Below are 14,256 nucleotides of genomic sequence, written 5' to 3'. Positions count from 1 at the left end.
TAATTATGAACCATTATGGCATAAAATACAGACAGAGATGACTAAATGGAATAAACTACAATTGTCTTTGTTGGGAAGGATAGCAGCAGTAAAAATGAACATTTTGCCCAAGTTTCTTTCTTTTTCAAATGCTACCAATACTCAAAAAAGATGCAAATTTGGAAGAATGGCAGAAAGGTATTAATAATTTTGTTTGGGCAGGGAAGAAACTGAGAATAAAACTTAAAATAATGCAAGATATATGTGAAAGGGGAGGTTTGAAAATGCCCAACTTAAAATTATACTATGAAGCAGTAGTTTTATCAACAATTAGCGATTGGACTAATTTAACAGAGGATAGAATACTGAATATTGAGGGATATGATTTGGTATACGGTTGGCATGCTTACTTAATATATGATAAGAAGGTGGACAAGATTTTTAAAAGCCATATTTTAAGGAATGCTCTACTGCGTGTCTGGAAAAAATATCAATATAAGTTAAATGATAAGATACCTAAGTGGGTAGTGCCCAGACACGCAATAGAGAATATAAGTATAGAACAAAAACAGGATGTAATTACATATAGAGAGCTTCTTAACATAGAAAGAGGTGTACTACAGCTAAAGCCTTTGAATGTACTAAGAGAAGAAAGGGTAATTCAAACCTGGTTTCAGTATGGACAGTTACAGGCTAGATGGAAAAAAGATCAGAAAATTGGTATCATGCAAAATGAGGATAATTTGGTAAAACAAATTAGGGACCAGGGTCAAATGCATATAAAAAGATTGTATAATATACTGATAGAAATAGATTCTGAAACAGAGTTAATTAAAGATTGTATGATAAAATGGGCACAAAACTTTGAAGAACCAATAATGATGGAAACATGGGGAAAGATTTGGGTAAGAAATGTAAAATTTACGCAAGCTCAAAACTTGAGAGAGAATTTCTACGTTTTATAGATTGCATTTAGATCCTAAAAAGTTAGCTTGTATGTATCCGAATTTACAATCTAAATGTTGGAGATGTGACTGTGCTGACGCTACGTATTACCATATAGGGTGGACTTGCAAAAAAGTTAAAGCATTTTGGATAAAAATATGGTGGATTATTCAAAATATTCTTAAAAAGAGGATTAAATTCACTCCCCAGCTGTTCTTGTTAGGGATAATTACAGACTGTACAGTTATAGAGACTAATTTGATTCTGAATTTAACAACGGCAGCAAGATTGCTGGTGGCACAGTACTGGAAGAAGGAAGAGTTGCCTACTATTCAAGAATGGATGTTAAAAGTAGTAAACTTAGCAGAGATGGCCAAAATCTCAGCATATGTCAAGGACCATTCAGATGAGAAATACAAGATGGAATGGAGAAGATGGATTGAATATATTCAAAATAAATATCGGACTAAGAAATTCCAATTAGTTTATGAGTGAAAGAACAAGGATTGGTATAACTTATCTAAAGTTAGTTTAACAAAAGAAGAGCTAAAGTACAAGAGGAGGAAGATGTTAAAGTTAGTTAGCTTATGTTAGCGTATGATTGTTAATGTTTATACTCTGTATTTTGCTCTGGGAGGTTGGAGGGGTGGGGGGATCGGGGTGGAGGGGAAGGGGATATATTTGTAAAATTTATTAAAACTCTTTAATAAAAAAAGGATGTTTATAAGCTATTTTAGCCATGCAAATCAATGAGGGATTACATTCCAAAGTAACATAATACTGATGGGCTTCATTATTAGAAGCCATTGTTATCACAAAAAATACAAACAGTAGAATCCATCATGACTGGAAAAAAATCTGTAATAGACCCTGGATATAAGAAGAGTAAAGCTGACAATAATTCCAACTATAAGCCTTTTAGCATACTATAGGAAAGTTGAATGGCCAATTTGTTAGTGCCAAATTCAAATCTTCAATCACAGCATGCCCTTCTCCTGTCCTATACCAGTTCTTAACTGGTTTTCTGAAGCCCAAATTGGATTTTGTGTGGAGAAAATTCTAGAGTATGGAAAGGTAATTTAAAAATGCCCCATTTCCAACACTCTGTCAGATAGCATTCTCATCTAGATGGCGCAGGAAAGGAGTTGGCTCTATTTAACTTGATCAGAAGGCAGATGAATTCAGAAGGGGTGGGGGGCTTCAGATAATGCAGTCTGGCGCTATATACAGCTTTAAAATTGACAGCTGGCCTTCAATTGCGCCCAGAAGCCAACCAACAACCAATGGTGCTTCAGAAGTAGCAAAGTTCTCTCAAGCCAAAATCAACCCAATGGTTATACACCTATTAGATACGTTGTGTGAACATAGTCAAGTAAGCTAATCCTTTACTGACAGAGTTGGGAGATGGGTTTTAAAACAAGTTAAACGTATACTGACTTTATGGTTCCTCAAAATGTGTCAACGTATTATTTATTTCTTTTTTTGGGGGGGGGAGAGAGGGAGCCCTGGTTTGATTAATCTTCTGGAGTATTAAGACCACAGCAAAGGCCTCAGTAAGCAGCAGAGACTAGGCATTTATTCCAAAATAGGTAGGGAGAAGCATCATCTTACCTCAACCACCTCTTCTGGAGACTGCCCCAATGCAGTGAAGACCTCCTTGGAGTAGGCTAGATAGAAGTTGTGGAATATATCTAGTGTCTCTTTATCCACACCCGAGAGATCCATGCTTGCTGCCCCTTCATAAAGCTTCCTCTCAAACTCTGTTAACACTGGTCCTGGCTCAATTAAACTGATTCTGTAGGAGGAAAGAAACTGTGAATAATCAGGATCCCCCTCACCCTTCCACTGTTGAGCAACCTAACAATCTGTTTGACAAAGAAGCAGGTTTCCTCGTCTTCGAACATTGTCAAGAACCAGCAGTGTGCAAGGCATCCCAGCAGACACCTTAACATGGTTCCTATTTGTTCTACATAGTTATATGACTTAGAACCCAAGGCCTGAGCTTTACTAAGCAAGAGTTCTTAGCCCACTTCGGTTCAAGAAACTGTACTATGAAGAAAAACATTGAAACCATTTTACAAATCTCTATTTTGATTCAGAAGAATTTAATTATAATGCATATCTCATGCTTTCAGCCCCATAGTCTTGCAGAGAAGGTCTGCCTGGGTCTGATGTTCAAAGCAAATAAAACCTTAAATTAAAGAGGCAGTCAGACAATTTGTATTATTATTTGTGACTAGCATAATAAATTACAATCAAAACTATGAAGTGGTAAAATATCAGTAACATTCAAAGAACTGTCATCACATTTTCTCTACCACTGGTCAACAAATGCAGCAAAAAGCACTCCTTGTGGTCCATATTTCAGACAGAGGTTGTAGGATTAGGCACTAATTGAACATGTTTAAAGACCATTTCTTTTTCAGCTAATGGACCTCCAGTCTATCTACTCCCAAAGATTCCAGCCCAGGTGCTTGGAAAAAAGTTTACTATCCCCAACAGAGTGATAATTAAAGCAGGATTTCCCTCCTTTGTCCCCTTTGTTTTTTAAGTGCTCAACAGAGGCATTAGACAGAATGAGAAATAATGGGATTGAAAATTTACTTACTGAGTGTCTTCTTTACTAAAATAAAATTTAGATTTTATTTTACAAAGGCCTCCAAATGGTATTAAATATTTAATGAAAAAATTGAAGGACTTTGGTGCATTAGCTGGCTTTTAAGTAAATAAACAATAAAAATGTTAGCTAAAAATATGGCATAGAATCATTATCAGTGAATGACAGGATTGGAAGGGACATTGGAGGTTTTCTAGTTCAACCTCCCTGTCCAAGGCAGAATCCTTGTACCATCCAGGACAAATGGTTGTCTAATCTTATTTTGAAAACTTTCAAGATTGAGAGTGTTTGATGAAGATCGGTTTTAAAATTGAAAATATTATATATAAGGAGGTTACATTTAATAATATGAACTGTATGTATAATTATGTTAAGGTATGACATATCAAAAAGGATGTATTAAAGTGGGGAAAATATCAATTGTCATTGTTGGTAAAATTTCAGTGATTAAAATGACTTACTATGAGTACTATTTTTATTTTTTATTAAATGTATATGTCACCAATCTCCCTGTTGAATGACTCTCTAAAGCAGGGGTGTCGAACTGGCGGTGTGTGGGCTGTATGTGTCACACACTGGCCACGCTCACACCCGGTTTAGCAAAGTGGGAAAACATCACGTGACATGAGTTTGACACCCCTGCTCTACAGCTAATATTGACATTCTTTTTTTCTTTATTCCTTGCATTTTCCTCTACTTTTCCCCCTAATTTCTTTTATTTTTTATATTTTATCTTTTGTAGAAATTTAAATGTGGTATGTGCGTGTAGCAGGTTTTCCCAAAGATAGCAATGTTAAGATGTGTGGACTTCAACTCCCATAACACTGCATTAGAGATTTGTACCCTTTTAATGTACAAAAATGACAATTCCCTGACCCTGTTTGTGTTCCACTAATCAATGTTATTTTCAATAAATTTTAGAGAGATAAAACGTTTGCTTAAGAACCATCTCCAGATATTCTTCGCATTCTCTTTGTTTAGGATCCAAACTTCACAGATGAGGAGACATAGATCCAAAGGAATATTTCATTTCCAAGCTTTTTTTTAATAATACATTTTTCATTTATATCATTTTATACGCGTCATCTGTAAGGTCAAGGGGTAGTTTAAACATTTATTAAACAAGGAAGAAAAAAATATCACTCAGATATTAAACAACCGCCTGCCCTTTTCTGAACTCTTTATTTTCGAACAACCATCTATCATAATTAATTTCTAAAAAAAAAAAAAAGCAAAACAGCTAAAAAATAAAAACACAATATTTAAAAGCATATATTACTACTACGGTATTTTTTCTAAAAGCAGTCTAATTTTTCAACATTCTCCAGTTAAACAAAACTTGGGTAGATCTCTCTCTCTCTCTCGCCAGTATTCCCACATCTTGATGGAAGGGATGCACACATTGGGAAATTTTTAGAATTGCTTCTTTACCATAATTCTCAGAGGTTAACATTTGAGAAAGTTAGTGTCTAGGTGTAAGGGCAACCAGCGAAATGAGCTGAATAGCAATCTGAATAAGTGCTTTCTCCATCCTAGCCTAGAGCTATAATCCAAGTTAGTAAGGTAGGCAGCTACCCTACCTGGACTGGAGTGTGTATATGTGTGGTGTTCAGTGATTGGGAGCTGAAAGCTGCTTTGGCTGGACTATGAAATCTGACTGGTAAAAATCCATAGGACCACTAGATGACAACAAAGAGGTAAAAGAAGTGTGAATATTTGTCTGCCATCAGTTTTTTTATGGATTCTTTCAGCCCAGATCTAATTGCGCTAAACTTGAGCAACTCTGGAAAAATAAATCTCAAGATTTGCATGTAATCTTGAGCTGCGTGCTTCCTCATTTAGTTTTTACTGACCCTATCCTGAGTGGTATTAGTTTAATAATGCCCAAAGAAATGCAATTCCTTCTCAGGGGAACCTCAGTCGTGTTCTTTCTTAATTCCAATCCCACTGTATTTACCTGATCCCAAATTTTAGGGCCTGCAGGGCTAAGCTCTCGCAGAAACCCTCCACAGCAAATTTGGAGGCAGAGTAGATATCATTGAAGAGGAGACCTGCAGGGAATTAAATATTGCAAGAAAAAAAGATGACTCATAGACATGAGTGGTTTGTTCTCTTTTACTACTGCTAACAAGATTTCCCGAAAGAAAACTGAAGGTGCTTTGCACTGAGTAGCAAACTTCTTGGACCTGCCCTGCTGCTGTGCTTTTAATTGTATGTTCTCCTTTTTAACCCAACATATAGATACTAAAGCAGATGAAGCTTTTCTAGAGCCAGAAAGAAGGTATGGTAAAACACCATGGGTTTATTGTTTAGTATGTCAACCTACTTTGTAGGAATGAAGAAAGAAGGTAGAGTCTCACACACATTCGGGAGTGGCATTGGCTCTTGCTTGCACAAACAAGAACCATTCTGGCTGTATTTGATTTGGCATTGAACCATAATGCAACAAATCACCTGTTAGTCTAATATATTGTGTGAACCCAGCATATGCCATCAGTTTGTGGTTTATGTCTCATGAGAGCCTGGAATATCTGATTTGAATTAAATGTCCTTAATGGTGTCATGTGAACACAGACCTGACTACTAACAAGTTTTGATTAGAAAACTGAAGTCCAGAGAGTTCATTTTAGTTTATAGTGTAGAATCTTGCACTCTGGTTTTGTCTACTTCAAGGGTGGGTTCCTGCCAGTTCTAACCTTTTCTACAGAAGAGGTTCCACAACCTTCCACAAGAGGTTCCGTGCCGTTTAGAACTGGTTCCAGCTCCCTCCCCCCGCCCGTCCGCACCATGCTTGCCCTGCCCGCCACTCACTGATTGGCTGGCTCACCAATCGCCTCGCCCGCCTCTAAGAGTCCTATCTAAACCTTAAACTCTTAAAGCTGTCAAGTTTGAACATCTCTGGGTTTTTTTTCTCTATAGGGTTAGGGGTGCAAGGGTCTTGTAACCTGACAGCTTTAAGACTTGCACACTTCAATGCCAGAGTTCCTGAGCCAACATGACTGGAGGAGGAATTCTGGAAGTTGAAGTCCACAAGTCTTGAAGCTGTCAGGTTTGAACACCCCTGGGGTTGTTTTTCTAAAGAGTTAGGGGTGCAAGGGTCTTGTAACTTGACAGCTTTAAGACTTGTGTGCTTCAAATGCCAGTTTCTGAGCCAACATTTTGGTTGCTAAGCAAGAGCATTGTTAAGTGAGTTTCACATTTTACAAGTCAGCCACGCCCACCCAGTCACATGACTGCCAAGCCACTCCCACTCAGTCACATGGCTGCCAAGCTGCTGCCACCCAGTCACATGGCCGGCAAGCCATTCCCACAAAGCAGGCCACACCTACAGAAGAGATTCAAAAAAAAAATTGAAACCCACCACTGGCCTGCAGGGTCTACTTAACTAGGTCAATTAAAGACCGAGTAGCTACAATTTGTACACTTTGTACAGTTTTGTTGGTTTTAACTTTTCTTATTGTTTAATGTGTTGTGCAAACACAGCCCATTAATTCAGCTTCTCATTTAGTTTATCTATGTGTACCCAGAAGAGCAGCCAAGTTAAGCTTGTAAAGGTCCCTGAGGGATGTTGACAAATAAATACACAACAGGTTGGCATGAATGCTTTTTAAATCCTCCTCAGGTTCATAAATGATTTTGCCCAGAGAGGGAAGTGCTTTGGTTGCTCTTCCCTTTCTTTGCAAGCCCCTTTCCCTGCAAGGTATTGCTAGGTTCCTTTGTATGACTTGCCTCCAGTTCTTTGTTCTGTAGCAAAGAAAGGACGGAGCTTAATGTTAAAAGGATCTTGACAAGACTGGAAATACTCTCACTGCCTGCAACCTTGCAGAGCTGCTACCTGTCAGAGAAGACAAGATGGACCAACAATATGACTTGGTATAGGCCAGCTTCACATGTTCCAGACAAATAGCCTGTATTTAGCAAGTGATGTAGTTGCCATAGAAATCCATTGCTAAGGGTGCTTCCATTCTCCGGAACCCGTCCCACCCTCGTCCTCTGGGATAATCAAGGTTGGTTGTCCAGAGGATTCTACCACATTCTCCTTTGTCCTCTGAAAGGAGCTTCACCTTGCAAACCTAGGACGCTGCTCATCACAACAATATGCCCTCTCTTTCGCCGCTTCATGTCAGGGAAGATTTCCTGGATAAGGCGCACCAAGCCAAAGAAGTTGGTATCGAAGAGGTGTTGGATTGAGGCCATACTCTGGCTTTCCACTGGACCAATTAGGCCAAATCCTGCATTGTTCACTGTATAGGAAGGGAGTGGTAAGTTAGCAAGAGAAGAGAAAGCAATATTTCAAATCCTTATGAATTTGCGAAATCAGCAGTGGAGAGGAGGAGGAGACGGTGTTACAATCTAACTTGTTGTCTTGAAATCCTAGCAATTGTTAGCAAAGATGACACTGGACTACCTTGAGGATCTGTTGGGCTTTCTCTGTACTTTGAGAAACACGTGAACAAGGTTATTTCCAAATGGCAGCTCACAGAACTTCCTCTATTCCTCAGCAAGATACAACACTCGCTGCTATCAAGTGATTCATATGCTACTCCACTACTACAAATCACAACTTGTCACATCCTCACTGAACCTGCATTTTTGTTGTTGTCAGTATCCACAGTTTTCTTATCACTTTGCTCATTTTTTTCCTCCATCTTTTGAACTCTGTCCTCCACTTTCTTCATTTGGTAAACAATGAATGGAGGAGAGCTGATGTCATGACGGCACAACATGTGATCTTGGTGCTCCGAGATCACAGTTGAATTTCTGCTGCTGGACTGTTCATTTGGACCTACACTGTCCCACAGAGATGGTAATTGAGAAGGGCACCTCCTGCTGATCTCAGGGACACCGCAAAGTCCCTGAAAGATCCAGGAATAGCCCTTTTTTTCCAGCGACAGAAATGCAGCAAATGAAGCTGCTGAAGTTGGGACAGAAAAAAATGTAAGTTAAGATTGAAGACAGAAGACTATAGGTGGCAAGATTGATCTGCATTGAACTTAGTTTGTTATCCAAGTTCTAATTTTTTTTTCTCACCAATGGAACTTTTGCAGGGACTCCCTGTTTTAAATTGAATGGATTAATTCTTTCTTCTTCTTTTTTCACTTTTGCTTATACCTATGGATTAAAATGCTCCTTTTTAAAATAATGCTTGATTTGATTGATTGGATTGTTTTTGATCTCCATTTAAGGTTTTTTCTTTCTTTCTTAAGCTTGGAATATATAGAAGATAATAAGAAGGATTATAAAGAGGGTTGTAACAACAGGAGGAAAAGCAGTTACACAGCCACAGAGGCTGGAGGCTGGATACATTTTTTTTCTTCTTTCTCTTTGATCACTTGTGATTCAAGGCTCTTTCAGTTTGTTTACTGACAGTGATAGTAGGAAGAGCACAAGTTGTTTATATAGGTGCCTTTTGGAATTTTTATCACTAGCTATTGGAGGGAAGACAACATTTTGACTTGAAAGATAATAAATGAACCTGTTTGAAGTTTATTAAAATAGCCTTGAACCCTGTAGTGGCAGTGTCTGCAAAATTGAAAGAATGGCTCAGCAGGAAAAAGAAACTGTAACATTGCAAATGATTATGTTTGAAATTCAAAAGCTATTAGTTGTGAGAGAGAGAATTGAAAAGAGATTGGAGAATATGGAATACAAAACAGAAAAATCTGATAGAGAAACTGAGGATGTTTACCAAATGAACTGAACCTACATTTTTGAAGGTGGAGTGTGGAACTTTCAGTTCTGGATTTATGATGAAGTTCCCATATAAATGCCATTCTGCAAAGAAAAGGATAGCCTAGGCTCCTTGCCCAAATATGTCTTATGTCTAGAACTTCTTTGTCACAAAATGTTCACGGATACCTCCAAACAGCTTAAACTGGAGTTTAGCATCTTAGATGTAACTTCCCCAATTTGTTGCCCTCCCACAGCCAGCATCTATGGGGGCTGGAAATCCTGGAAACCACAGTCCAAAGATACCTAGGGGATATCAAATTGGGGTAAAAAGCTCTCGATGGATCAAAGTCTAATTCAGACATTATGTTCCAGTTTGCTGGCCGTGGCAGTGACCAGGCCAGTTGATGCAAAAGAAACATTGGGCTGTATAGACTAGTGCAGTCACAGTCCAAACAAATCCTCTTCATCCTGTGTAAGAGGGGCTTTATTGGGAGAAAGGGCTTGCTTTCCTACCCAGCACATCCACCTTGCGTTGGGGGATGCTGTTCACGCAGCGCCTGATAGAGTCCTCACTCGTCACATCCAGTTCTTTGATTTCAAGCATCTTATCCAGGGCAGGCCCCGCTTGCTCCTTCAGTGCTTCACTTTTCTCCAAATTTCTCATGGTGGCAAAAACTAAGGAAAAAGAATGTAGACCAGGAATTATAAGGCATCACTCTGGCCAAGTTAGGGAGGGGCTTCCTTTCCTTCTTCGAAGTTGATGTGCTTCTTAGCACCCTTTCTGGGCTTACCTCGAAATCGCTTCAGCTCATCTCTTGCCAAGCGCACGGCCAGGGCCAGCCCAATGCCAGAGGAGCAGCCAGTCACCAGCACATTTCGCACAGCCATCGTTGCCTGTGGGAGGAAAGCAAAAGAATAGGAGAAAAGCGTCAGGAATAGAACTGAGTGGAAGTCCTTTGTACTGACAAAGTGTGGAAATCCTGTGATCCCCTAAGTCCCAACTTCAAACATCACCTTTGCAAAGAATTTCAAGGCCTTTCAGCCTTCTTTCCATTTAAAAATGGCCATAATAATAATGATCTACTTTACAAAACTAATGAAAAAGTGACTGAGTTAATCTAAAGTTCTTTGAGCATTTGGATTTTTAATGTTCACAATGAGTACAAAGTAGGTTTTTTTTTTAAATCAACTACAGGATTTCTAAAACTGAATCATTTTGTCAGCTAAAGTGAAACCATTTTGGGGCTTAGCCCTGATTGGGGAGGGGAGAAAAGAGCAGTTGCTGGGTTGAAATTTGGAAAAAAAATTAGAGGGTTGTTCGTTGCCCCAGCTATTTATTTCTCTTCACAGTCTCACTGGCACTAAGGAGTAACATGACTATCAATACATCAAATTTAGGACTATGGAACATAAAAGAAACTTCAGCATAAAATGCCACACTGTCCACAGCTGTTGTGCTGCAGATCCAAACATTCAAAAGTCCTTCCCTCCATGACCAGGCACAAGAGGTTACCTATAAGAAGGGAAGTGTTATTCATGACTTACATGGCTGCCCGTCATGGATACCATAACTTTGGCTAGCTCACAAAACAACAATAAAAACTGTAACAACTCTCAAAATCTCAAAGGCAACATTCCTCCCACTGCCAGAATGGGATGACTTGACAAGGCCAGCCGGGGGCAACCTTCTTACCACCGCCAAGTCCCCTCTACCAACTCACTGCTGCCATCTCTTTGCAGGACATCTCAACACCAGAAATTTACTTCAGGGATAACTCGCTGAGGGTACTGGTTGGAGAGCTAAACAGGCGAGCGAGCCAGCTGTCTAGAGAGGGGCAGCAATGGATGAGAGTGGAGCTGGGGGCAATAGTGCACAGAGACATGGTGTTGGGTGGTGTGTCAAAATGGGAACCCACCGCCACCCTGCAACATTTTTTAAGCCACATTGCTTAATATTTGAGAGTGTTTTGCTGAAAATAATAGCAGCTTTGAGAAGCAATGGAGTGGGATATCAGCTTTTTTTAAAAAAAAAAACACACAACAAAAAAGTATTGTTTTGATTTGCATTCAAATCTTTGCCCGTCAAGCAGATTGCAAAGTTTGCAGCCACATGTAACTGTGGGATCTGATGCACTAAGGAATGGGGTTGTGTGGATGGGAAATTTTGGAGTCCAAACTGGAAAAAAACCCACTTCTTCTCAGCATTACTGTTTTCATAACATTGGTGTTGGCTTTGGGGAGAACATTGCTGCGACTCTCCAAACGCACTCTGCACATGACCTGAAATACCATGAAATTGCCCACATGGCTTTGGATGGAAATCTCTCTGTACCTGACCAAGAACACCAGGAAAGCATTCTGCACATAACCAGAAATACAATTAAATCATCCACTTCACTCTGTGGGAACATTGCTGCAATCGTGTTTCTGATCTCTCCCCCCCCCCATCCCCCTCACCGTGTCTTCCTATTTGCTTTTGTATTTTATTCTTTATTTTAATCAAATGTTTAAAGAGGAAAAAATAATATAAAAATAAAAAGTGTTTCTGGTCATGTGCTCAAACATTAAGCAATGTGGCTATAAAAAAAAGTTGCAGGGTGGCAGGGGCTTTCCATTTTGACATTCCACCCCACTGCTTCTGCACTGTTGTCTCTAATTCCACTCTCCATCCATTGCTGCCCACCTCTGACAGTCTGCTTGCTAGCCTGCCTGACTCTCCATCCTGTGCCTGCAGTTTCCTGCAGCAGATTTCCAGTGTTGAGATATACTGCAAAAAGATGGAGGCAACGAGTTGGGAGAGGGGACTTGGCGGTGGCGAGAAGGCCGCCCCAGGTTGGTCCATGTTGAGCTAGTGGTGTTGAGTCATCCTAGAACACAGACACACACAAACTGTACTCTCCTGAATATCTACATTCAAGTCCTCTGGCCTCCAGCTTTACTTTAGCCAGCTCTTCAAGATCTTCCAGAAGACTAAGAGTGTGGGAGCCTATCAGATCTGTGGAGTGGGGAGCGTTATAGAGGAGCACAGAGATGAATTTAAAGAAACAATGCAATAATCTTTAGTAAAACTTAGCCCAGGAAAGCTGGAAAGTATGAGAAGATTGCCCCACCTTGACTCTGTTTAGTTTAAAAAAAAAGGCAGGGAAATTGCCAGATTTCCAAGATTCTGAAGTTATAACTTAGATCAATAAAGTTCTAGCATTTCATTTGATGTGTTTCCTTTTTTCCCTTTTAAAAACAGATTTATTAAAGACTAGAAGACCTCTGATGTCCCTTCCAGCCATATGAATCTATATTGTAATAACAAATACATTCAAATAAAAAAAAAACACAATGAATGTGAAAAAGAAAAAGGAAACGGAGAAAGAAAAAGGGAGATAGAAAAAAGAAAATAAAAGAACAACAAAAAAAAGAATTGAGGAAATCTTCCAATCTTCCTCTCAGTAGTTATACAGACAATTTTAATATCTCTCTCTCCAAGATTGTATCATAATTCCCTTCTTTCTATAACCTATTCTTTCTCATTGTAAATCACAAAATCATTTTTTTTCACACAAAAAAACCCGTAAGAGTTAGAGTGTTGGAGGCACAATCTGAGATTTGGATGGCATGGATGATAAAGTTAAATGTGGATAATAAATAACATTTTATTAGATGTGCCACACTGAGAATAAGGAATAGATATAAACTCAGGCTATGCCTGAAAACACCTCTATGGATCTCGGCACAAGAAGAGAAACAGCAGGCAAAGACAGAAAGTTAATGTAGCAGGAATTATTGGAAAATCACCAAGAGGTATATAATATTAAATCTAGAGAACAACTAAAGGCAGGATATAGTTGTCAATGATTTACCCATTTAGTTATATAAAAAGGATTTAAAACAGATAACAAGACTTACGGTATGGAACAAAGTAAGAGAATATGAAGTGCAATTGTATACTGATGATGAACATGTAATTGCTAAAATGTATAAACTATTGTTGAAATTTCAAATGGAAGAACAGGTTAAAGAATGCATTATAAAATAGTCTACGAATTTTGGTTATAATATACAGATGGACCAATGGGAAAATATGTGGTCAAAGGTTGAAATTTACGTTAGTTTACAATCTTAAAGGCATTTTTTAATAAATTGCTGCATTGTTGGTACATAATGCCAGAGAAATTATACAGAATGCATACAGGAAGCCCAAATGAATGTTGGAAATGTAAACAATACGAAGGGACATACTTGGTGAAAATGTAAAACTAAAATATTTTAGTGTCAGCGTTCCAAATATCATGCAGAATTAAATCAGAGTCCAAGGCAGAGCTATCCTTAAAGTTCCCTTTTAATAAGACAGACGTGTTGGCACATCTGTCGAATCCCAAATCTAAAAGCTTCCTGAGATTCCACCCAGTTGAAAGTTCATGATCTTATCCCCACACCCATAAATCCATCACATGGTCCAATCTTCTTCGGCCATGCTGGCATCTCCACCCAGCTGGTTCCAGTCAGGTGCAGAGGTGCGGAGACAAAAGATGACCTTGGGCTTCTAGAAAAGAATGACAACAACACATTCCACAATTCTACTCCTTTCTATCCCCCCTCCCAATTACTACACTAATGAAACAGTATAGGAAAATAATAGAGAGTGTGGCAGGCCAAAAATTCTAAAAGGAATATAACTGCAGGCCTGACATTTAGATTCAAATATACGCATTGATACAAAATATTTTAAAGATTAATATTGAAGCCACAACATTTCCTTGTAGGACCAATGGATACACAGAAAAGTCATTGAAGATTGTGCTAGTACAGCGATGGCGAACCTTTTTTGGCTCGCGTGCCACAAGTGGGGGGAGCACAGGGGGGGTCGTGTGCGGGCATGCTGCACCCATAATACAATGCATGACCCCAGTGCGCATGCACGCACAACCCCCCATTTTTACATGCTTTTTTCGCCCTCCCCAGGCTCCAGAGGCTTTATAGGAGCCTGGGGAGGGCGAAAAGAGCCTCAACCGCCCCCCCGGAGGCTTCAGGGACCGTCCGGAGGCTTC

The 14,256-nt window shown here is 39.3% G+C and overlaps 1 protein-coding gene across 2 annotated transcripts in view; it reads right to left on the bottom strand.

Moving 5' to 3' along the window:
- The window catches only part of LOC309389213 (retinol dehydrogenase 8-like), a 32,257-nt gene that overhangs the window by 9,901 nt on the left and 8,100 nt on the right, over positions 1-14,256 (bottom strand). For both annotated transcript variants that reach the window (XM_081947309.1, XM_081947308.1), the window contains 5 exons: positions 10,006-10,108; positions 9,728-9,889; positions 7,606-7,785; positions 5,499-5,592; positions 2,536-2,719 (listed from right to left, as the gene is read on the bottom strand). In XM_081947309.1, the coding sequence (XP_081803435.1) occupies positions 2,536-2,719; positions 5,499-5,592; positions 7,606-7,785; positions 9,728-9,889; positions 10,006-10,102 (717 nt within the window). In that variant the 5' untranslated portion in view covers positions 10,103-10,108. The remainder of the gene's footprint in view (positions 1-2,535; positions 2,720-5,498; positions 5,593-7,605; positions 7,786-9,727; positions 9,890-10,005; positions 10,109-14,256) is intronic.

Source organism: Natrix helvetica (genome assembly GCF_964273705.1).
Source record: "Natrix helvetica genome assembly, chromosome: 1".
Lineage (NCBI taxonomy): Eukaryota > Metazoa > Chordata > Lepidosauria > Squamata > Natricidae > Natrix > Natrix helvetica.
Note: the sequence above shows the minus strand (reverse complement) of the source record. Positions and strands in the feature narration are given on the sequence as shown.